This window comes from Suricata suricatta, chromosome 17 (assembly GCF_006229205.1).
Source record: "Suricata suricatta isolate VVHF042 chromosome 17, meerkat_22Aug2017_6uvM2_HiC, whole genome shotgun sequence".
In the NCBI taxonomy this organism is placed as follows: domain Eukaryota; kingdom Metazoa; phylum Chordata; class Mammalia; order Carnivora; family Herpestidae; genus Suricata; species Suricata suricatta.
This window is the reverse complement of record NC_043716.1, coordinates 25,090,759-25,116,297: the sequence shown is the minus strand read 5'-3', so window position 1 is coordinate 25,116,297 and position 25,539 is coordinate 25,090,759. Positions and strand designations below refer to the sequence as shown.

At 37.0% G+C, this 25,539-nt stretch overlaps 1 protein-coding gene across 1 annotated transcript in view; it reads left to right on the top strand.

The window, feature by feature from the left end:
- MED13 (mediator complex subunit 13) overlaps window positions 1–25,539 on the top strand; it is a 112,316-nt gene that overhangs the window by 81,713 nt on the left and 5,064 nt on the right. The window contains exons 18-29 of the mRNA XM_029926723.1: window positions 6,081–6,304; window positions 7,752–7,941; window positions 8,873–9,335; window positions 12,404–12,623; window positions 13,429–13,620; window positions 13,805–14,028; window positions 16,612–16,754; window positions 17,186–17,344; window positions 17,463–17,648; window positions 19,603–19,751; window positions 22,414–22,587; window positions 25,404–25,504. Coding sequence (XP_029782583.1) covers window positions 6,081–6,304; window positions 7,752–7,941; window positions 8,873–9,335; window positions 12,404–12,623; window positions 13,429–13,620; window positions 13,805–14,028; window positions 16,612–16,754; window positions 17,186–17,344; window positions 17,463–17,648; window positions 19,603–19,751; window positions 22,414–22,587; window positions 25,404–25,504 — 2,425 coding nt within the window. The remainder of the gene's footprint in view (window positions 1–6,080; window positions 6,305–7,751; window positions 7,942–8,872; window positions 9,336–12,403; window positions 12,624–13,428; window positions 13,621–13,804; window positions 14,029–16,611; window positions 16,755–17,185; window positions 17,345–17,462; window positions 17,649–19,602; window positions 19,752–22,413; window positions 22,588–25,403; window positions 25,505–25,539) is intronic.

The following is a 25,539-nucleotide window of genomic DNA, read 5'->3' as shown; positions in this document are numbered from 1 at the left end:
CTAATTTCATTTTTCTACATGTTGCTGTCCAGCTCTCCCAACACCACCTGCTGAAGAGGCTGTCTTTTTTCCATTGGATACTCTTTCCCGCTTTGTCAAAGATTAATTGGCCATATACTTGTGGGTCCAGTTCTGGGTTCTCTATTCTGTTCCATTGGTCTGTGTGTCTGTGTTTGTGCCAATACCATACTGTCTTGATGATGACAGCTTTGTAGTAGAGGCTAAAGTCTGGGATTGTGATGTGTCCCGTTTTGGTTTTCTTCTTTAATATTACTTTGGCTATTCAGGGTTTTTTGTGGTTCCATACGAATTTTAAGATAGTTTGTTCTAGCTTTGAGAAAATGCTGGTGCAAATTTGTTGGGGATTGCATGGAATGTGTAGATTGCTTTGGGTAGTAATGACATTTTCACAATGTTTATTCTTCCGATCCATGAACAGGGAATGTTTTTCCATTTCTTTGTGTCTTCTTCAATTTCCTTCATAAGTCTTCTATAGTTTTCAGCATGCAGGTCTTTTACATGTTTGGTTAGGTTTATTCCTAGGTATTTTATGGTTTTTCGTGCAATTGTGAATGGGATCTGTTTCTTGATTTCTCTTTCTGTTGCTTCATTTTTGGTGTATAAGAATGCAACTGATTTCTGTGCATTGACGTCGTACCCTGCAGCTTTACTGAATTCATTGACCAGTTCTAGAAGGCTTCTGGTGGAGTCTGTTGGGTTTTCCATGTAGAGTATCATGTCATCTGTGAAAAGGGAAAGTTTGACTTCTTCTTTGCTGAATCTGATGCCTTTTATTTCCTTTTGTTGTCTTATTGCTGATGCTAGGACTTCCAACACTATGTTAAACCACAGTGGTGAGAGTGGACATCCCTGTCGTGTCCCTGATTTCAGGGGGCAAGCTCTCAGTTTTTCCCCATTGAGGATCACATTGGCTGTGGGCTTTTCATAAATGGCTTTTACGATGTTTAAGTAAGTTCCTTCTATCCCGACTTTCTTGAGGGTTTTTATTAAGAAGAGATGTATTTTGTCAGATGCTTTTTCTACATCTTTCAACAGGATCATATGACTTTTTTTCTTTTGGTTTGTTAATGTGATGGATCACATTAATGGATTTTCGAATATTGAACCAGCCCTGTAACCCAGGAATAAATCCCACTTGATCATAATGGATAATACTTTTTATATGCTGTTGAATTCGATTTGCTAGTGTCTTGTTGAATATTTTTGTATTCGTATTCATTAAGGATATTGGCCTGTAGTTCTCTTTTTTTGTTGGGTCTCTGCCTGGCTTAGGAATCAAAGTGATATGTGCTTCGTAGAATGAGTTCAGAAGTCTTCCTTCCATTTCTGTTTTTTGGAATAGCTTGAGAAGGATTGGCATTAACTCTGCTTTAAACAGCTGGTAGAATTCCCCTGGGAATCCATCTGGCCCTGGGCTTTTATTCGTTGGGAGATTTTTGATAACTGATTTGATTTCTTCACTGGTTATGGGTCTGTTCAGATATTCTATCTCTTCCTGTTTGATATTTGGTAGTGCATGTATGTTTAGGAATTTGTCATTTCTTCCAGGTTGTCCAGTTTGTTGGCATATAATATTTCACAGTAATCTCTGATGATTGCTTGTATTTCTGAGGGATCTGTTGTAATAGATCCATTTTTCTTCATGATTTTGTCTATTTGAATGTTCTCTCTTTCTGAGGAGCCTAGCTAGAGGTTTATCAATTTTGTTAATTTTTTCAAAAAACCAACTCTTGGTTTCATTGATCTGTTCAGTTGTTTTTGTGGATTCTATCTTGTTTAATTCTGCTCTGATCTTTATTATTTCTTTTCTTTTGCTGGGTTTGGGGTGTTCTTGCTGCTCCCTTTCTAGTTTCCTTAGGTGCTCTTGTTAGGTTTTGAGTTTGCGCTTTTTCTAGTTTGTTGAAATAAGCCTTGATTGCAATATACTTTCCTTTTAGGACTGCCTTTGCTGTGTCCCAGAGAGTTTGAATTGTTGTATTCTCATTTTTGTTTGTCTCCATATATTTTTTAATTTCTTCTCTCATTGCCTGGTTTGCCCAATCATTCTTTAGTAGGGTAGCTTTTAACCTCCACATTTTTGGAGGTTTTCCAGACTTCTTCCTGTGGTGGATTTCGAGTTTCATAGCATTGTGATCTGAAAGTGTGCATGGTATGATTTCAATTCTTTTGTATTTATGGAGGGCTGTCTTATTACCCAGTATGTGATCAATCTTGGGAGAATGTGCCATGTGCACTTGAGGAGAAAGTGAATTCCCTAACGTCAGAATGCCGAGTTCTAAATATATCTATTAATTCCATCTGCTCCAGTGTGTCATTCAGGTCCTTTGTTTCTTTAGTGATTTTTTTGTTGGTTGACCTATCCATTGTTATAAGTGGAGTATTAAAGTCCCCTGCAATTAGCACATTCTTATCAATAAGATTGCTTCTATTTGTGGTTGTTTTATGTATTTAGGAGTTCCCGAATTCAGCACATAAATGTTTGTATTGTTAGCTCTTCTTGATGTAGAGACCCTGTGATTATTATATAATGTCCTTCTTCATCTTTTGATACTGCCTTTATTATAAAGTCCAGTTTGTCTGATATAAGTATGGCTACTCCAGCTTTCTTTTGGTGTCTAGTCTCAGGGTAGATATTTCTCCATCCCCTTACTTTCAATCTGAAGGTGTCTTCAGGTCTAAGGAGAGTGTCTTGTAGACAGCAAATAGATGGGTTTTGGTTTTTGATCCATTCTGCTACCCTGTGTCGTTTGACTGGAGCATTGACATTCAGTGTTATTATTGAAAAATATGGGTTTAGATTCATTGTGTTCCCTGTAGAGTGCATGATTGTATCTTTATTCCTTGCTACATTTCCTAAATTCACTTTCTTCTCAAGTGCACATGGCACATTCTCCAAGATTGATCACATACTGGGTAATATAACTGAGTCCCTCTTAGGATTTCTTGTAGGGCTGGTTTGGTGTTGATGAATTCCCTCAACTTTTGTTTATTTGGGAAAACCTTTATCTCTCCTTCTATCTTAAATGACAGGCTCACTGGATAAAGAATTCTTGGCTGCATATTCTTCCTGTTAATCACATTGAAGATTTCCTGCCATTCCTTTCTGGCCTGCCAAGTTTCAGTAGATAGGTCTGTAACCACTCTGATAGGTTTCCCTTTGTATGTCAAGGCCCTTTTCTCCCTAGCTGCTTTCAGAAGTCTCTCTTTATCTTCACGTTTTGCCAGTTTCACTATGATATGTCGTGCTGAAGGTCAGTTTACGTTATGTCTTAGGGGAGTTCAGTATATCTCTTGAATTTCAATGTCTTCCTCTTTCCCCGGATTGGGGAAATTTTTTTGTATAATTTGGTCCAGCACCCCTTCAAGCACTCTGTCTTTGTCTTCCTCTTTAGGAACTCCTATGATACGGACATTGTTCTGTTTGATTGTATCACTCAGGTCTCTGATTCTCCTTTCGTGTTCCTGAATCATTATTTCTCTCTTTTTCTCAGCCTCCTCTTTTGCTAAAACTGTGTCTTCTGATTCATCTATTCTCCTCTCTGCTTCTTCAGTCCATGCAGTGGCAGCCTCCATTTTATTATTCATCTCATTTATAAATGAGCCTTTTCTAACTTGTTACAGCTATTTTGAAGGTTCCTAGTCTTTGTATCAATATCTTCTCTGATAGCTTTTATTTTTTTTTTCAAGCCCAGCAATTAATTTTATGACAATCATTCTAAATTCTTGTTGAGTTATGTTGCTTGTGTCTGTTTTAAGCAGTTCTGTAGCTGTGATTTCTTCTTGGGAGTTTCTTTGAAGGAGAGTTCTTTCGTTTCATCATTTTGGCTAGCTTTCTGTCTCTTGTCAGTTTTGAAAGCTCATTCTGCACTGTGCATTTATTAGTATTCCTCTATACAAGGAGGCTCTTTGAGTGTCTAGGGTCTGTCGTTTCAGGAGATGTTCTTTTAATGGTGTCTCTCAGTTTCTCTTGTTATGCCTCTGATTAATTTATTTCCCTACTCAGTTATATTTGGGACTTTCCACTATGTGTGCTTTGGGTTGTTTCCTGAAAAGGAAAACAGACAGACAAACACAGAGAGAACACAAGCACACAAATGTACTGACAGAACAAGTAAAGAAGCAAACCAAAAGGGGAAAGAAAAAAAAGGAACAGGAAAGAAAAAGAAAAGAGGGGAAAAAAAGAAAAGAAAAAAAAAGGCGGGGAGTGAGAGGGGACAGCGACATAAAGGATAGTCTGAGAGCTTAAAACCTGCGCGGGGTGGGGGGGAGGTCAGGATGGGAGAGATAAGCATGAGATATAGGAAAAACTATCTGGATGGTAGGAGTTGATCTAAGCACAGCAGTGCCTAAGTGTTGGTCTTTCCCAGACTCCAGGGGGAAAGGTAGAAAAGAAGGAAATAGGAAAATAGTAAAGAGAAGACAGGGGAAAAAATTAAAAAGTAAAAATATTAAGAAAAAAATCAATTAAAGGTAATAAGCAAAAGCACAGCAACTCTCCAGGGTGGATGGGCGTGGCTTGGTGTAGGTGGGTCGGGTCTCAGGGGCTGCTCTCTGAGGCCCCGCCTTGGTGGATGCAGGGAGAAGAATGGTGAGGAGCACCCCAAGCCCCCCTCAGACCATGTGTTGCCAGCCACTTTCTTGAGTCCAACCTCCTTGTGCCTCGGGTGGGTCTAATTGTTTCTGTTTTCTAAGTTCTGCCTGGTTTCTAAGTCCTTGCCCGTACACTCAATATTGCCACCACAGTTAAAATCTCCTGCAAGCAGGCGGCTTTCTGGTCAGGATCGAATAGGGGGATTGTGAAGTCAGAGTTGTCCCTTGGCTCCGCCTGAAGTCGGTGGGCTGCCAGCCCAAGGGAGAACACCCCCGCTGACTGGACGGATATCTCCTTAAGCGCTCAGTGGCCCTCAGTCCCCGGCTAAATCTCACCTCTGCAGGGATTACACTGTGAGTGATTCAGTCTCTACTTCTCTTCCCCTGGTCTCTCTCCTGCCTTGCCTGGCAGTGCCACCAGCAGCTGTAAAGGTCCGTGCGCCTCTGGATACCCCGCCGCCCCGTGTGAGTGGCTGTCCGGGGAGCTGTCCGCCTCCGGTCTCCAGGCCGCCCGGCCGCGTGCTGTCCGAGGAGCGGTGCGCCTAGGGACATGCGTGTTTCTGTGGGCCCGGCGCCAAGCCTCTGGGTCTGGGCGCTTTGTCTCCCCGCCTGACGCTCCCTCCCCTAAAGTCTCTGGTCCCACCTCGCACTCACTCACTCAGGCAACCGTGAGACTGCAGTTGATAAGGGGTCTGTCCGCACACCTCTGTTCTTGGAGATCAGAGAGCTGTGGCTTTTTAATTCTTCTCAGTTTGATAATTGTGGGTGGACGGAGGTAATGGAGCTCCTTCCTTCTCCGCCATCTTGCTGCTCCCCCCTCAAATTTATTTATTTTTGAGAGTGCGTGAGCTTTAGTGGGGGAGGGGCAGAGAGACAGAGTGGGAACAGAGGATCCGAAGCAGGCTCTGTGCTCACAGTAGTGATCCTGATATGGGGCTCATACGAACCAGGAGATCATGACCTGAACTGAAGTCATCTCAACCGACTGAGCCATCCACGTGCCCCAGTGTTTTTACATTTAAATGAAGGTATAAGTCATATATTTTACAAAGACCATTTAGTAAATTCCTAACTGTGGAAGAGTCTCAGTCATTGACTTTATATGTTTTTGTCTTTCATCACATATTTTTACTACTAATAATGACTTTAGTAAATTTGACATTTAAATAAAAAAGAAGACAGGGGCCCCTGGCTGTCTTAGTCAGTTGACCGTCCAACTTCAGCTTAGGTCATGAGTTCAGCTCAGGTTGGTGAGTTCCAGCCCCGCATCAGGCTCGCTGCTGTCAGTACAGAGCCTACTTCGGATCCTCTGTCCTCCTCTCTCTCTGTACCTCCCTGACTCACGCACGTGCTCGCTTGCTTTCTCTTTCTCTCTCTCTCTCTCTGTCTCAAAAATGAATAAACATTAAAAAAAAAAAGACATGTAACTGCTTTAAAATGTTTTCTTAAAATCTGATTTTCTTATTTAGGAACTGATGAATCCCCAGAACCACTGCCAATCCCTACTTTTTTGTTGGGTTATGACTATGATTTTCTGGTGCTTTCTCCATTTGCACTCCCTTATTGGGAGAGACTTATGCTGGAACCCTATGGATCTCAACGAGATATAGCCTATGTTGTATTATGTCCAGAAAATGAAGCCTTGTTAAATGGAGCCAGAAGCTTTTTTAGAGACCTCACGGCAATATATGAGGTAGGTGTTTAAAAAGAGGTAGCATTTTAAGACTATAATTTGTATGTTTATGTATGAAATATACTGGGCAGTTTAGTTGATTGGGACAAAATAATAATGATGTGAGACTAGTAGTGTAGTTCTCATACTAGCCAGTCTTATTCTTTACAACATCTGACCTGGACCCTTTGTTGCATGTATGTGCCTTGGGTCCCAGTAGAAATTGTTATTTTGGGGAAAAACCATTGAGAGCCTATATGTACCATTTATGATCATCTTTTTTCCTGAAACAAAGGGTAACATTATTAAGCAGCTAGGAAAAAAGTTACATTTATGAAAATTCTAGTCATGATTCTCTAGGATTTCAGGTACTGATATTAGGCCTCACTTTGATAAAATAAAGCTGTGCTAGATTTCTCTATGATCTGTATCTTTTTTGAAATTCTTGACTGATCTTTTTAAAGTTGTAATTTTCATGTTGGTAGCCATCATGAGCATAGTGAGTACAAATTTTAAGTGGTACAGGGCGTATAGCCTTACTTCATTATACCTTTCTTTTCCCACAAATGTTGGAAATCAAGTCCTTAACATTTAATTTCTTCAACAATCTGAATTGTTACTTTGTGCTGGTTTAGTTCCTTGTAAATGCTCCACTTAATTGCAAGTCATCTGTAGTGTGTTGGTAGAAATAATTATTTCCCAGAGAGTGTTACTTGTTCTGCAAAGTCTCTCCAGACAAAAGTTTCAGAATTGAACAGCTTTGGGGAAACATTATGCCTTATATTACTTTTTTTAGAGATTCACTATTTATGTTAGATTATTAAAACCTTTGAAAGTCTTAAGAGTAAAGAAATCTTCTCTAAATTTTCTTAATTTAGTAATACAAATTTAATTTGATATTGGGCTTCTTGTAACAAACAGCAGTGACCCATAGAATTGGAGGGAGAGGTGGCAAATTTATAATGTATTTATATACAGTTTTTATTTTGATTTGACTGGCATATATATGCATTTTTATACTCAGTTATATCTGTATTCTGCAAGTTGTCATTCCTGGAACTACATGGTTATTGTGCCATTCTTATCTAGGTGTATTTTATTTCACTGGAGATAGTTTGATTTGGCTTTCTAATGTAAAGGAGATAAAGATGTATGTGCCATTTCACTCTTGATATTTTTATCCCAAATGGTAATTATAAAGTATAAAGCTTAATTTAAATAACTTAAATGCTCGGGGCTCCTGGCTGGCTTAGTTGTTAGAGCATGTGACTCTTGATCTTGGGCTTGTGAGTTCGAGCCCATGTTGGGTGTAGAGATTAAAAATAAATAAATAAATAAATATTTTAAAAGATAAATATTTTTAAGATATATTTAAAATATTAAAAAATAAATTAAATGCTTTATTTTATAATGTGTACTCAAATATTATAATAAGTCACTAATTCTCTTTTCTTTATGTATATCTTAGTCTTGTCGACTAGGTCAGCATAGACCTATTTCTCGACTCTTGACGGATGGGATCATGAGAGTTGGATCTACTGCATCAAAGAAACTATCAGAAAAGTTGGTAGCAGAATGGTTCTCTCAGGCAGCTGATGGTAACAATGAAGCATTTTCTAAACTCAAGCTTTATGCACAAGTCTGCAGATATGACTTAGGTATTAAGTTTGCATTTATTTTATAATATCAGTGGTAACAAAGTATAGCTTAGTGTATCAGCTGTTTTTGTAAATAAACTTTCATTGGAACGCAGCCATGCTCATTTGTTTACATATTGTTTGGCTGCTTTTGTGCTGTAACATCAGGGCTGAGTAGTCGTGACAGAGACTGTATGACCCACAAAACCCAAAATATTTACTGTCTGACCCTTTACAGAGAAAATTTGATGATCCCTAAAATTCTATCAGGTAAGAAGAAATTGTGGGTACAATTTCCTTTGCTTCTTTAGGCTCTGATGAATTTGTGTTTTTATTTAAGCTTATTAACGTTAAGATTTTTGATTTATTAATGATTTAGAGATAAAATAACTTGTAGTTACTTTTACAACACACAAGAAACAGTTCTTTGTTGGAACTAAGAAAATGACATCTATTTAAGACTGCTTTTAACACCTTTGAATTAACATTGAGTTAGATATCAATGGACTTACCTTAGACTTAATCAAGGGAAACACAGAACCAAAATAATGACCATTATTAGACATCCTGATAATATGAATCCCATGATAAAATTTTCTATTTTATTTATATCTAGTTAGCTCCCAGTTTAGTCAATATTAGGAACCCTTTGAATGGTTTGATGAAAATTTGCTAGATATTCTCATTTAATTATGCCTAATAAATATAATTTTGTTATACTTTCATGGGAACCATTTATTTTATATGAAAATTCTGGTTTACTTTTTCAATTCCATTTAAAATTTGTTTCTTCAGTTTCTGGGGGAAATATAAAGCTACACTGTTAGCAAGCAGCTAAGGGAGGATAATTACCAAAAAAGCATCAACTAGATTATTATTCACATAGTAGGGAAAAAAAAAACAATAAGTAAAATAAGGAATTAAATATTTTGCCTGTCTTTATTATCTTTAGGTCCTTATCTTGCTTCCCAGCCTTTGGACAGCTCTCTCCTCTCCCAGCCAAATTTAGTTGCCCCTCCAAGTCAATCTTTGATTACTCCACCTCAGATGACAAATACTGGAAATGCTAATACTCCATCTGCCACCCTAGCATCTGCAGCAAGTAGCACTATGACAATGACTTCAGGTGTTGCCATGTCTTCTTCAGCTGCCACAGCTAATTCAACTTTGACGACAACTTCAACTTCATCTTCATCATCCTCCAACTTGAGTAGTGGAGTTTCATCAAATAAACTACCCTCATTTCCACCCTTTGGCAGTATGAATAGTAGTGCTACAGGATCCATGTCTACACAAGCAAGTACAGTTCAGAATGGCCAGCTAGGAGGGCAACAGTCATCAGCTCTACAAGCAGCTGGGATTTCCGGAGAGTCATCATCACTTCCCACTCAGCCACATCCTGATGTGTCTGAAAGGTACCTTTAAATATTACTATTCTTCAGAAACAGAAATGTATGATTCTTCTTCTTGTCTAAATAAGATAGTTATTGTGAATGAACACAGAATTTTTTGGTTTTATCCTTGAAATTTTGGTTTTGTTTTTTTTTTTAACTTGTTTTTGAGAGAGAGAGAGAGAGAGAGAGAGAGATTGAAAGAGAGCATGAGCAGGGGAGGGTCAGAGAGAGAGAGGAAGACACAGAATCTGAAGACAGGCTCCAGACTCTGAGCTAGCTGTCAGCACAGAGCCCGATGTAGGGCTCGAACCCACGAACCGCGAGATCATGACCTGAGCCGAAGTTGGATGCTTAACTGACTGAGCCACCCAGGCACCCCCTAGTTTTTGTTATGTTGATTATTTTATCAATAGAAGTATAATGCATGGGTGCCTGGGTGGTTCAGTCAGTAGAGTGTCCAACTTTAGCTCTGATCATGATCTCACCATTCGTGGGTTTGAGCCCCATGTCAGGCTGTTTCGTCAGCATGGAAAGTGCTTCAGATTTTCTGTCTTCCTCTCTCTACCCCTCCCTGCTTGCATCCATGCTCTCTGTCTCTCTCACTCTAAAATAAACATTAGAGGGGTTCCGGGGTGTCTTAGTTGGTTGAATGTCTGACTTCAGCTCAGGTCATGATCTCTCAGTCCGTGAGTTTGAGTCCCACATCAGGTTCTGTGCTGACAGCTTGGAGCCTGGAGCCTGCTTCAGTTCTGTGTGTTGTGTCTCTCTCTAGCCCTGCCCTGCTTGTGCTCTGTCTCTATCTCTCTCTCAAAAGTAAATAAACATTTAAAACATTATAATGCGGACTCTTCATAAAGTCTTTATCATGGCATCCTAAAATCTTAATGTGGGAGTTAAGACCTTGAAAACCATTTAGTTCAACCATCCTGTGATGTTTGAATCTCTTCTGTGACATAATGGTCAAGTAGATTTGCCTTTGCAAATCACTCCCAATGACTTGGTAGTCCCTACTGAACCAGTCTGTTCAGAACTTCCCAAGAGTCATGACCAAGACTTGAATCTTAGCTCTGCCATTTTCTGGCTGTCTGACTTTAGGAAAGTTGTCTAATCTTTCGGAGCATGTTTCCTTACTCTAGAAAGGGAACAGTAGGATATAATGTCCATTACATGCTTTAAACAATGCTTTTCAAACAGGAGAGTTATTTATAGTGATGACAATGATGATGGCAGCTCTCTATTCCTTTTATGAAGGATGTATTAAGTGAGCTTCCCTTTTGATTTATAGATTACGTTAGCCTTAGTTTGGTAATATCTTTCAGCTACCTACATGCATTTGGCTCAAAGTTAAAAAAAAAAAAAAGACTCATTTATAAGGCGCCTGGGTGGCTTAGTTGGTTAAGCGCCTGACTTTGGCTCAGATCATGATCTCACGGTTTGTGAGTTCAAGCTTCATGTCAGGCTCTGTGTCTGTGCTGATAGCTAGCTCAGAGCCTGGAGCCTGTCTTCAGATCCTGTGTCTGTCTCTCTCTGTCCATCCCCTGCTCATGCTGTCTCTGTCTCTCTCAAAAACAAAAACATTAAAAAAAAAAAACAAACAACCTTCATTTATGTAAGTAAAAACAAACTATTAATTACCCAGATATTCAAGATGAATGATCCATTCATCTTGAATATCTAAATAGATTTGGGGTTTTAAAAAAATCATATCACCATCAAAGAACAAAGCTTGTTCATTAAAATTATGAAGTGTGAAATGAATTGGTATAGTCTAAAAATGTATTAGAACATTGACTAAGTCTGAAAACCTGATTTCTTTTTGGTCTAGCTGTGCTTTAGGGTTATCTTTAGCAGCCCATTTAACTTATCTTTGTCTCGGGTTTCTCGCTAAAACACTAAGCTCTCTGACATTTCTGTTACTCTGTGGTTTTAGAAATTCTTTTCCCTTTTTTAAAGCAAACCTCTTAAAGCAAGGGTCTTTGTATACCATGAAATTGTGTGCACAGTGGAAAAAAAAAGAGATGTCCCTTTATTTTTGGAGAGGCTCTCTGACGCCCCCCACAAGAAAAAAGGGAGAGGATAAAGTATTTAGGGATCAAGAGGATTCCTAAGTAAGACCAAATTTTTTTGTCACTGAAGTGTTTCTGAGGTATACCTTGATATTTAAAAGAAAAAATATTGGTAAAACACTTTCACCTTCTGGATCTACTTTTGAAATCTTCTATTCCCTGTAGCTACCAACTATATGTACCAGTCTTCTTTAGAAACTAGCATGTCAAAGTGAACCAACATGATAGGAGTAACTATCTGTAGGGCTAGTTTTCCAAAGAAGAACATTGTTTAGAGTAGTCAAATTATGACCCTACTTAAGTATGTTGTAAAGCTGTTCGGGAAGTATCTCACCAAGTTTTGTGGGTGGAAATGTAGTGCTCAAATCACATTCTGCTTTAAAAGGTTGTAACGAATACAAATGAATTTTTAAAAAGTTTAGGGGCGCCTGGGTGGCTCAGTTGGTTAAGCATCTGACTTCTGCTTAGGTCATGATCTCATGGTTCGTGGGTTTAAGACGTATTTCAGGCTCTGCTGACAGCTCAGAGCCTGGAGTTTGCTTCAGATTCTGCGTCTTGTTCTCCTTCTGTCCCTCCCCCACTTGTGCTCTGCCTCTCAAACATAAATAAATGTAAGAAAAAAAAGTTTACTGAAAATGTTTTATTTGGGGGAAGCGGAGTTCTAGATGACGGGACAGTTCCAGAATGTAAAAACTATAGGTATACACATGTTGTCTACTAGGAGATTCAAGGAAGGAAGGAGGTGGTTAAGGAGGAGTTAACATTGATGGCTTGAAATCTTATGTGACTTTCCCAGTGCACACACAGGTGGCAGCTGTAGGGTGGCGAGCCTTTTCTAGAACATACAGAAGAGAATGGGAATATTGCACAACATGTATTCTGTATCATCCTGTATTACGTTTCCTAGTAAACTACGCTTTTTTCCTTGGGGGGAAAAAAGATCTTGCTTTTGATACTACCTCAGAAAAGGTACAGTACACAACGTTTTTTTTCCTAACTATAGATTTCTATCCTAAATTTTAGCACGATGGATCGGGATAAAGTGGGCATCCCCACAGATGGTGATTCACATGCAATCACTTACCCACCTGCAATTGTCGTTTATATAATTGATCCTTTTACCTATGAAAATAAAGACGAGAGCACTAATTCTTCTAATGTATGGACTTTGGGGCTACTTCGATGTTTTCTGGAAATGGTCCAGACTCTTCCTCCTCATATTAAGAGTACTGTTTCTGTACAGGTAAGAATGGTAAATGTTACAAGTTAAATTTATATAAAACAATTTGATGTAGACCGAAGTTTCAAAAATACTATTCTGTATACAAATTTTTTTAAAAATCGGGTCTTATTATATTTTACTTTTAGTGGTATTACAGTAGAAATCTTACAGAGTTTATAAACTTTATAATCATATCACACTAATAATAGCAAATAAAAAGATTGCATATAAGTACATTAAATACTTCTCTTGTGTTACTTTTCTGAACTAATTTTTATATTCATATGCTTAAATAGAAGACTTGAGCATGGGCCTATATAAATTTTTTGTTAATGTTTATTTATTTTTGGGAGAGAAGGAGATACAGAATCCAAAGCAGGCTCCAGGCTCTGAGCTGTCAGCACAGAGCCCAACATGGGGCTCGAACTCACGAACTATGAAATCATGACCTGAACTGAAGTCGGACACTTAACCGACTGAGCCACCCAGGTGCCTCTAGAACATGGGCCTATATAAACTAGAGTTCTAAATAAGACAAATTTCACATAAAAGTAGAAAATAATGATACTTTTTTGCAGGTATTTTGAATTATTTCCTTATAGACTATAACAGAACCAATCAATGGCAGTATTAATATAACTGCTGCGTAGAAATTTTAAACAGTTTCTGCATACCTGTTAGTAAAATTGATTATTAAAAACCTATAAATTAAGCAAATATAATTCTTTAGATAGTAGTTTTAATTAGTTTTCAAATTTTCTAGTGATCAAGTCTTTTTATTTTGGGAAGCTTATTAACCTTTGTACTATTTGCTTATAATTCTTAGATTGTTCCTTGTCAGTACCTGCTGCAACCTGTGAAGCACGAAGATAGACAAATCTATACCCAGCATTTAAAATCCCTGGCTTTTTCAGCCTTTACCCAGTGTCGGCGACCACTTCCAACATCAACCAACGTGAAAACATTGACTGGCTTTGGTCCAGGTTTAGCCATGGAAACTGCTCTTAAAAGTCCTGATGTAAGTATGTTTTCTACCACCAAAGTTATTGAATGACTATACATCTTATGATTTTATACAAAACTCTCTTTATTTCTCATTTTCCAATTATCTTATAATGAGTAGAGACAATATATACATTTTCAATAGAAGATTTTTCTAATTGTATAGTACCAAATAGTACCTTAATTTTTTTATTTTACAGAGACCAGAGTGTATTAGACTTTATACACCACCTTTTATTCTGGCTCCAGTGAAGGACAAACAGACAGAGCTAGGAGAAACATTTGGAGAAGCTGGACAGAAATACAATGTTCTTTTCGTGGGCTACTGTTTATCACATGATCAAAGATGGATTCTTGCATCTTGCACAGATTTATATGGAGAACTTTTAGAAACTTGTATCATTAACATCGATGTCCCAAACAGGTACTTATGTTTCCTCATGTGTGTCATTATATCAGTCATTTAAAAATATTTACACACTATGTTTCATTATTAATGAATAGAAAACTGGAAGGTTATATACATTAAGTTTTGAGATTATGGATGATTTTCTTTTCTTTTCTTTTTTTTTTTTTTTGGTAGTGAATTTATTGTATAATTAGGAACATTAGAAATAATTTTGTAAGGTGCCTGGGTGGCTCAGTCAGTTAAGTGTCCAACGTTGGCTCAAGTCATGATCTCATGGTTCATGGGTTTGAGCTCAAGCCCCACATCAGGCTCTGTGTTGACAGCTTAGAGCCTGGTGCCTGCTAAGGATTCTGTGTATCTCTCTCTCCCTCTCTCTCTCTCTCTCTCTCTCTGTCTCTCTCTCTGCCTTCCCCTGGTCATGCTCTCAAAAATAAACATTTGTCTCAAAAATAAACATTTAAAAAAGATAAAAATAATAATTGTAATTGATTTTTGTTACATAGAAGAGAGTAAGGTACCTAAATTCTATGCATCCTAGGACATTTATTTCTCTCATGTACCATCTAAAATATAGTTCTTAATTAACTGAGTTAACTTCATTTACTAAATTTGTTGACTGAGAATTTTACCTTTTAAAAGTTACATCCGTGTTAGCATATAGTGCAACAATGATTTCAGGAGTGAATTTCTTAACGCCCCTTCCATTTAGCCCATCCTCCCCACAACCCCTCCAGTAACCCTCTGTTTGTTTTCCATATTTAAGAGTCTCTTATGTTTCATCCCCCTCCCTGTTTTTATATTACTTTTGCTTTCCTTCCCTTATGTTTATATGTTTTGTATCTTCAGCTCCTTATACAAGTGAAGTCATATGATATTTGTCTTTCTCTGACTAATTTTGCCTAGCATAATACCCTCTAGTTCCATCCACGTAGTTGCAAATGGCAAAATTTTCACTCTTTTTGATTGCCAAGTAATACTCCATTGTATATACATATACCACATCTTCGTTTTCCATTCATCCATCAATGGAAATTTGGGCTCTTTCCATACTTTGGCTTTTTTTTATAGTGCTGCCCCTTATGGCCAGTTATTTATGAAGGTTGTAACTAATAAATCACAATAGGTAAGCCTAATATTAAGTTATAACTTAATAGACATTTCTAGTAACATGGTTCATGGCTAGTGAACATAGTCTAAGAACCTGAAAGCTAGTCCATGAAATAATTTTCAATTTTGAGATTTGGTTCTATACTTTATTAATTTTTTATTATATAAAGGTTCAGTTTCAAGTTCAGAAATTGGTTTTTAATGAGTATTAGGTTATAGTGATGCTAAAGAAGAGGAATATAGAAACATTAATTTTATATTATTATAAAGTTTTACTATTTCTAGTAAACCTTAGAGAAATACTTCATACCTTATTTCCTTGACACAATTTTTATTTATTTGTTTATTTTTGAGAGTGCATGCAAATGAGCGTGCACAAATTGGAGAAGAGCAGAGAGAGGGAGAGAGATTCCCAAGCAGGATCCCAAGCTGTCAGCACAGAGCCCAATGCAGGGCTCGTACCCATGAACCGTGAGATCATGACCTGAGCATAAATCAAGAATCAAACACTTAACTAACTGAGCCACCCTGGCACCCCACAAGTTTGATTTTTTTTTTTTTTTAATGCTAAGTTAGTGAGCTTTGGAAATAGTATGCTTATCTGTGAAGGATGAGAAAGAGTAGAGAAAGAATAATACCCCCTTTCCAATACAAAGATAATATTGCCATTTCCCTGAAAGGGGAAGTAAGATAATGGTTAAAAGATCCAACTCTAGAGTTTTGGAGACCTGGCTTCAAATCTCAACTCTGCCACTTACTATGTGATCTTGAGAAACTTGCTTTAGCCAGCGAGCTTCAGCTTCTCTGTAAAATTGGGAGAATAATTTTATCTGTCTCATAGGATTGTTAGACTGAAATGAGGTATTACAGTTAAATTGACTTGCATAATCCTTGCTATGTATTAAATACTCAGTCAATCATAGCTATTGTTGCTCAGCCCGAGGGTGCTTATATTATGTACTTGCCTAATAAAGGACACATATACAGAAAACCCGGCAGCGTTGTTTGGTCTGAGAATTGTAGTGTTTTGTTTGATATTCTTCAACTTAAGTATGGAGCAAGGGTTAGCACACCACAGCCTTTGGGCCAAATCTGGTCACACCTGTTTGCTTAGGTATTATCTGGGGCTGCTTTCATGCTGCCGCAGCAGAGTTCTTGTTGCAACAGAATCTTGATGGCCTGCCCTGCAAAGCTTAATATATTGGCACTTTAAAGGAAAAAGTTTGTCCATCTATGGTGTAGAGCAGTGTTTCTGGTGAATTTTGATGGTTCATGGGCAGTTTTTTATTTTAAGTTAAATATTTTAATGTGTATTATAAAAACAATCTAGCATGCCAAACCTATGATTTTTATGTATATTCTTGCTTAGCACTTCTGTAAAAAGTGTTAAGTATTAAAATTAAGGGACCAGTTTTTCACAAAATTGAGCTCTTTTAAAATGTCATATTAATTTTAGAAATATTTAATTGTCTCTTGTATTGTGTACAATAGGGCTCGTCGGAAAAAAGGATCTGCTAGAAGGTTTGGTCTACAGAAACTTTGGGAGTGGTGCTTAGGACTTGTACAAATGAGTTCATTACCATGGAGAGTTGTAATTGGCCGCTTAGGAAGGATTGGTCATGGAGAATTGAAAGGTAAAATTGTGCTTTTGATTAATACACTGTTCAGACTACACCTAGATAATGTGCTGAATAAAATGCAGAAGTTATAAAAACTAATTGTTTTGTTTTCAAAGAGGAATCACATATGTCTAGTTCACAAATGGCCTAACTCCAATTTTAAAAGGACATTTTACTTTATTTTTACTTTAATGGCAGTGTTATTACTACTATCCTTTTTTGTTGTCTTCCATTTTTTCCTTTTTGCCTATTATTGCAGCTCATCCCCTGTTCAGTAGATGAATTGATGTTGACATACATTAAAATGTATGATGTTGAGTAATATCAGCAAATTCCTATTTGAGGAATGCACTAATTTAAAAACCATTACGTTTTAACTTTGGTTCTACAGGGTGTTAACAGTGTTGTTACTTTGGATATTATATTTTCACTATTGATATCCACAGATTGGAGCAGTTTGCTGAGTCGTCGAAACTTGCAGTCTCTAAGTAAAAGGCTCAAGGACATGTGTAGAATGTGTGGTATATCTGCTGCAGACTCTCCCAGCATTCTCAGTGCTTGCTTGGTAGCAATGGAACCCCAAGGCTCTTTTGTTATTATGCCAGGTTAGCTATCTTTAGTTTATATCCAATTTAATTCTTCATGCACGTGTGTTTCTAAGTATCATTGATACTAAGTAAAGTTGATTCTTCTATTATTGAAAGAAAAAAATTCTCTTTTCAGATTCTGTGTCAACTGGTTCTGTATTTGGAAGAAGCACTACTCTAAACATGCAGACATCTCAGCTAAATACCCCACAGGATACATCATGTACTCATATACTTGTGTTCCCTACTTCTGCTTCTGTGCAAGTAGCTTCAGCTACTTATACCACTGAAAATTTGGACTTAGCTTTTAATCCCAACAATGGTAGGTGATTAAAAGGTTTGCAAATCTAAAGTAAGTCTTGATGATTGTGGCTGCTTCAGCTGAAGAGTTCCTCCCCAAACCTGTCCATGTCTCATAAATGTTTATGAAACTTGTGAATGTTACTTTATATGACTGTAAAAGACTTTGCTTGTGTGATTAGGTTAAAGATCTGGAGATGGAGAAGTTATCCTGGGTTATGTAGGTGGGCCCTAAATGCAGTCATGTGTATCTTTACGAGAAGGAGGCAGAGGAAAGTTTGATTATACACAAAAGAGAAGGCAGCCATGGGATGGAAACAGTGAAGCAGAGTCAGAGAGAAATGATGCTATGCTGCTGACCTTGAAGGTGAAGGAAGGGGCCACAACCAAGGACTACAAGGCGTATATTCTATATGCTAGAGAAGGCCAGAAAACGGATTTCCCTGGAGCCTTCAGAAAGAGCATAGACCTCCTGGTACCTTGATTTTGGCCTAATAACCAATACTTTGATTTCAGCCCAGTAAAACTGATTTTGAATTTCTGGCCCCCAGAACTGTAGAGAATTAAGATGTGTTTTTATTTTAAGTCATTAAATTTGTGGTGGGGCACCTGGACGGCTTGCTCAGTTGGGCATCCAGCTTTGGCTCAGGTCATAATCATGAACTTTGTGAGTTCAAGCCCCAGTTTGCAGCTGTGAGCACAGAGGCCAGTTCAAATCCTTTGTCCCCCTCTCTGTGCCTCCCCTACTTGTGCTCCTTCAAAAATAAATAAAACATTTGAAAAAATAGGTTTGTGGTAATTGGTTAAAGTGGCCATAAGAAACTAATACAACCATTCTTCTACCTTATTGATACTGGAACTAGTGCTGTGAATTACCTCACAAATATTTACTTATTTTAAAAGGCAGTATTGAAAAATAAATAAATAAAAGGCAATATTGATCATAAAATGTTTTGCCTGTGCTCTTTACCTGTACATAGACCATAGACGTTGTGGCACATTTTATATTCCTTTATAAACTGATTTGCCAAAATAATATAGTAATTTATGTAAACTGCCATAGTAGGGATATAACTTTTGTAGATGAACTTAGTAAGTTACATTTTAGTAGAAGAGAAAATAAATGATATTCCATTGTTGCTCTAAGTTACCTTAGAAAACAGCACATTTCTAAAGTTACAAGTAGGGAGTATTTATTCTCTTCTAATGTGTTACACAGTAACTTGAATATTTTAGTTAATAAAGAATTAGAGTATTAGTTATGCATAATCCCATTTTAAATACATTTTCATTTCAAGCATGCTGTTTGTTTTGTATTAGTTTACTATTGCTGTTGTAACAAATTAACATGTGCCTAGTAGCTTTGAACAACACACATTTATTTTCTTACAGTTCTGGAGGTCCAAAGTCTGAAATCAGTCATAACTGGGCTAAAGTCAGGGTGTCTGCAGGGTTGATTCTGTCTGGAGGCTCTAAGAGAGAATGTTTCTTTGCTTTTTCTGACATCTGGAGAGGCCGCCTGCACCTCTTGCTCATGGCCCCATCTTCCATCTTCAGCAGCAGCAGCGTAGCATCATCATATCTCCTTCACTGACTCTAACCCTACTGCCTCCCTCTTATTAGGACTCTTGTGATTACATTGGACCCACCTGGAAAATCCAGAATAATCTCCCCATCTCAAGATCCTTAGCTTGATCACATCTGCAGAGTTCTTTATGGTAACATATTCACACATTCCTGGGATTAGGATGTGGACATCTTTGGAGAGGTAGTTATTCAGACTACCACATGCCTGTTTATAATGTATAGTTGTTTATATGGCTCCTGGAACAATACCTATGACATGGTAGGCATTCAGTAGATGCTAATTAAATTAACCCATTTTGATTAAAGTTCATTAATTTATTTTAACCTTCTTCTGTAAGTGACCATGGGATGTGAAAAATGGGATATTTATTTTTCTTTCTCCTGTATAGATGGAGCGGATGGAATGGGTATCTTTGATTTGTTAGACACAGGAGATGATCTTGACCCTGATATCATTAATATTCTTCCTGCATCTCCAACGGGGTCTCCTGTACATTCTCCAGGATCTCATTACCCCCATGGAGGTGATGCTGGCAAGGTAACTCTGCTCTAAAAGCTTAATCTAAGTGTCATTCATTATCTCAGTAACAGATTGATACATGAAATAGAGCACTATTTTTTCCTTGGAAGTTAGCAAGAAGTGAGAATTATAGTACATGCATGCACATTTGTCTTACAGATGTTAATACTTGAATTGCATTTTTCTTCTTCAAATTTTTATTTATTTAATTCTAGTTAACATACAGTGCAATATTGGTTTCAGGAGTAGAATTCAGTGGTTCATCACTTACATACAACACATAGTGCTCATCCTAATGAGTGTACCCATCATCATCCAGCTCATCTCCCTCCCATCTGCCCTCAGTTTGTGCTCTGTTGATAAGAGTCTTATTATGGTTTGTTTCCCTTCTCTCCTCCCCCCCCATAGGTTCATCTGTTTTGTCATTTTTTTATTTAATGTTTATTTTTGGTAGAGACGAGAGTGTGAGCAGGGGAGGGGCTGAGAGAGAGGGAAAACAGAATCCTAAGCAGGCTCCAGGCTCTGAGTTACCAGTACAGAGCTCGATGAACCCACGAACTGTGAGATCATGACCTGAGCTGAAGTTGGACACTTAACCAACTGAACCACCCAGGCACCCCAACATCTGTTTTATTTCTTAAATTCCACATATGAGTGAAATCATATGGTATATTTCTTCTTCTGACTGACTTATTTTGCTTAGCATAGTACACTCTAGCTTTGTCCACATCATTGTAAATGGCAGGATTTCACTGTTTTTGATGACTAATATTCCATTGTGTATATATGTAAAATATATATGTATATTATATATATACACCACATTTTCTTCATCAGTCGATTGATATTTGGGCTCTTCCCATAGTTTGATTATTATTGATAATGTTGAATTATTCATTATAAAGAGAGTCTCTAAGGCTTTGGTGTCCCTGATATATCCCTGCATATCAGGTTTTCTTGGCTTTAGTCTACTTGGTTTTAGTCCTTCCACTTCATCATAGTTTCTAATCAGGTGTAGTTAGACCAGATTATTTGAGGATTATAGTATATGCTCTAAGCTGCCATTCATATGAGGAGGAACATAACAGAAATACTAATTTTCTCATAAGAATAGAAAAAAAACACTGACCACCTTTCTTCTTACCTCCATTCTGATTTTTAGTGTTTAGTGTTTAGAAACAGCTATCTTGTCTTTCTATTTGAACGCAAAACTAATTGGGCTTCATTTGAGTAACATCTTTATTTGAGTGAAATTATATATAGTGGTTATTTGATTATAATAGGCAGATTCTAAACATATGCATACTATTTCTTTTTTCTTTAGAGCCTGACTTTAAAATTTTTTAAAATATTTATTCATTATTGAGAGAGAAACAGAGACAGAACATGAGCTGGGGAGAGAGAGAGAGAGAGACACAGAATCTGAGTAGGCTCCAGGGTCTGAGCTTTCAGGACAGAGCCAGACATGGGGCTCAAACCAGTGAAACGCGAGTTTATGACCTGAGCTGAAGTCAGACGCTTAACTGACTGAGCCACCCAGGCGCCTCTAGAGCTTGACTTTTTAAAATAAGGAAGGATCGTTGCCCTTACCGTGTATCCTTCCCTTTCCTTTTTTTTTTTTTTTTTTTTTAAACCTGGAAAGAAGTAAGATTATTGGGGCACCTGACTGGCTCAGTGATGCAACTTTTGATCTTGGGGATTTAAATTTGAGCTCCACATCAGGTGTAGAGATTAATTAAAAATAAAAAAAATCTTGAAAAAGCAATGAGAGTATTGAAAAATATTCCTTTCACATGTATTTATATTACAGCTTCCATTTTAACATTGTTTTCCCATAATTTGTTATGTCATTCCCAATATTGGACATTTAAGTTTTAATTTAAATGTTGGACATTTAAGTTTTTGTAATGAAATTTTTTTTTTGAAGTTTATTTTGAGAGAGAACAAGTACGTGCATGTGAGCAAGCTGGGGAGGGGCAGAGCGTGAGGGAGAAGAGAATCCAAGCAGGCTTCGCACAGTTAGCACAGAACCCAACATGGGGCTCAGTTCTGTGAACAATGAGATCATGACCTGGCTTGAAATCAAGAGCCAGATACTTAACTGATTTGGACCACCCAGGTGTCCCCCTTGTTTTGTCTGTTATGGGTAATGTTGCAATGAACATTTCCCTGCGTATCGTTTTTCTTTTTATCAATTTCCTTAATGTAAATACTGAAACATACATGGACTAATCTAAAGGATATGAGCATCACTTGGTTTGTCCCTTGACGTTGCTATAATGCTTTACAAAGTACAAATAACTGCATTTTATAGATAGTGTGGTGGTCAGGAATTAGGGAGTGTTAGGAAATAAGGAATTTCATTGAACATTTTGTATTTTTTCACTTGGCTGGAAAGGCTTACACACATGCAAACTGAACATGGACACCGCATAATAGTACAAACCTGTTAAATAGTTGGCATGTGAATTTCATTATACAACTCTTGAAATAAACCTCATTCTTTTAGTACTGTTACTAGTTATAATCTTCTTACGAAGTACGTTAACAATTTTTTTCAGTATCCTTCAGTATTTTTCTAAATTGACATCGTAAGATAATGAGACTGATTGCCATTCTGTATATCTAATGCCTAAGTACCCAAATGGACTAACACACTTTTAATTTTTCTCTCTTAAAGGGTCAGGGTACTGATCGGCTACTTTCAACTGAATCTCATGATGAAGTAACTAATATTCTTCAGCAACCATTGGCCCTTGGTTACTTTGTATCAACTGCCAAAGCGGGTCCGTTACCTGACTGGTTCTGGTCAGCATGTCCTCAAGCACAATATCAGTGTCCCCTTTTTCTTAAGGTATTTCCATTTTTATGCTAGTTCCTAAAAAATGCTAATTGACTACTTAATTCTTAAGAAACCCAGAAGTGTCTAAAGTCTTAAATGCATTGCAATATATGATAAGATCACAAAGAAGTTATCTAATTATGAAACAGCTTTACTTTATAAATTGATATTAAGTTTGAACTTTTAGTTAATCTTAAGTCCTATTTCTGGGACCCTTGGGCTTATTATTTTCAGCTGCACATACAGAAGTTTAGAGCTGGGTGAAACCTTATATTACTTTAAATCTAATAACCTTTTCATTTTCTAGGTGAGCATATTTATGTTCAAAAAACTCATTTGTCCAAAGTCATAAATTGGTAATAGACTAGGGTTACAATCTGGATCCTTTCATGATTATACAGTTATTCTTTGAATTATGTCAAACTGTACTTCTATTATGCCTCAATATTTGAGGGATTAAAGGATTCAAAAATTTTAAAGAATATTTGATATTTAGATCCATTTACTACATCCTTAAAATTTTTTTTTCTAGCTTTGTGTAAATTGCTGCGTTAGAACTATTAAGTGGTTTTCAAGTAGTTTCAAGATCCATAATGGCTTATTAAAACAAGTTCATTAGCAAGTGGCATAACAAGGTTGAGATACATCATAAAATGGTAAAATGAGATTTGAAAGCCCTATCCAGCCAAAGTTTGTTGCTGCTGCTTACTACTATTCCAAAATAGGAAATTCAGATGTGATTCATTTATTCTTCTATATACCCACCAGAAGTTGACAATTTTATTCCAGAAGTGGTACTAACTTCTTGCCAATTGATTTTTACTGGTAGGGTAAAAGTTGGATACTATGCTTTAGTGGGTACTTGAACCAGTAGGCTTGCTATCTTTTAAGCTGATTGCTATTAAATCTTGATACTCTTGGCCAACATATCATTGAGTCAGTGACATTTGAGATTAAGCAATGAACTTCTGTAGCACATAAAGAATACAACAGCTGTTGATCTGAATTGACTATTAATGAAATGATATATTTAGGGACTGTCAGCCAAGGTAATAAAGTTTTATCATACGACTTTTCTTCTCTTTCCAATATGTGTGCAGTGGTCTATACAGATCGCATTAGATGAACATATTCCCAAGTGTGTTTCTGCAAAATAGTAGTCCTTGGTGTTTCTATAAAACGAAAGGTTTTTTGGTCCTTTGGGAAATGTTGCACATGCTTTCTGACCCCTTTTGTTGTTATAATACATGTGTGCACATTGAAGTTTCTGAAAAATAGCCGCAAGTAACATTGTATACCTAATATTTCCCAGACTTACTTTAATACACAAGAAAGCAATTGTGTAACACCAGTTAATAGTTCATGACCTTAGTGTTTCACGGAACATTTTTTTAGGAAACACCACTTTACAAAAAGTCCAAGGGACTATCCAGATTCTTTTCTACTCAATATTTATTTGCAGAGAGGATAGTGTAAAGTGGGCATTCACCCTCAGATACAGTGTAACAAGATTAGGACTTCTGGTCTGAATTACCAGGTAAGGCATAATTTACCATAATTTTGTTCACCTTTTGTTTTCATACATTCCATTTTATTTCCTGTACCATAGGCAATAAAACCACCTGATGTGTTTTTCTTTGTTTGGAAAAATAATAGATTTTCCCCAAGATGATTAAAAAATCTTTTTATCTTAGAAATAAATGGTACTGACTATATTCATTTAATCTGTAGTGATCTGTCATATGATAGATATGTGTTATAACTTATAAATCAAGAGTTTATAGGCAGTTAAAATATCCATTTCTTTGGTTATATTCTTGAATGTGTAACACAAGAGTTTATACATATATTGCAGTGTAGAGATCACCTAAATATAAATAGTAGCTTCTACCTTATACAGAATGGGGTCTGCTAATATTCTGCCGTCAATACCACCATCTCTCATAGTTTTTTAACACTTTGTATATTGACTTAATAAATGATTCACTTTCTTTAATTGAAATGTGAAGAAGAGCACCACATTCCTTTCTTCCACTCTTCATTGTCTTACCAAAATGGGTGTGGCAGTCGCTACTAAGACTCCATTATGAAATTGCATGGGCAAAGGAAGGCATTCTGTGTACTGTATTAGAGTGCTTACAATACCACCATAGGTAGTTTTGTTTAAAATCTGTAGTTTTGTATGTAGTGTATATGCATATGTTGACTCCCATTAATTTTTTCAGTGCTAGACCTAGGTATGTACATAGTCTAAGTTCTGTGTAACCTGTAGGCAGACTGTTGAGGTTTATTAGTTTAGTGCTTCCTTAAACATTTACTTGAAACATCTAGGCATGTTACACGCAGAAAATAAAATAGATAACTTTATTATTTTTTTACTTTTTATTTTTTTAATGTTTGTTTATTTTGAGAGAGAAAGTGATCAGGGGAGGTGCAGCAAAGAGGTAGAGAAAGAATCCCAAGCAGGCTCTACACCATCAGTGCAGAGCCTGACTTGGGGCTTGGTCCCATGAACACCATGACCTTAGCTGAAATCAAGAGTTGGCCACTTAGCTGATTGAGCCACCCAGGCACCCAGAAATAGATAACTTTAAATAACTTTTTAAAAACTTTTAAAAGGATTATTAGGTGGTCTCAAAAACAATAGAACTGAGGAAAATTAAGATTGAATATAAGTTATAAAGCACTTAAAAAGAACAAGCATCTTTATAGTGGTGCCCATTTATTACATAGGTCTTAAATGTATTTCATCAAGGACGAGACCTTGGGAAAATAAGATAAAGCCTACAGAACTTTTTCATTTGGTTGACTGATTACCTGTTTTTTAGGCCTCTTTGCACCTCCACGTGCCTTCAGTGCAATCTGACGAGCTGCTTCACAGTAAACACTCCCACCCACTTGACTCAAATCAGACTTCAGATGTCCTCAGGTATAGCTCTTTTTACCATTAAAGGTTCTCCATCG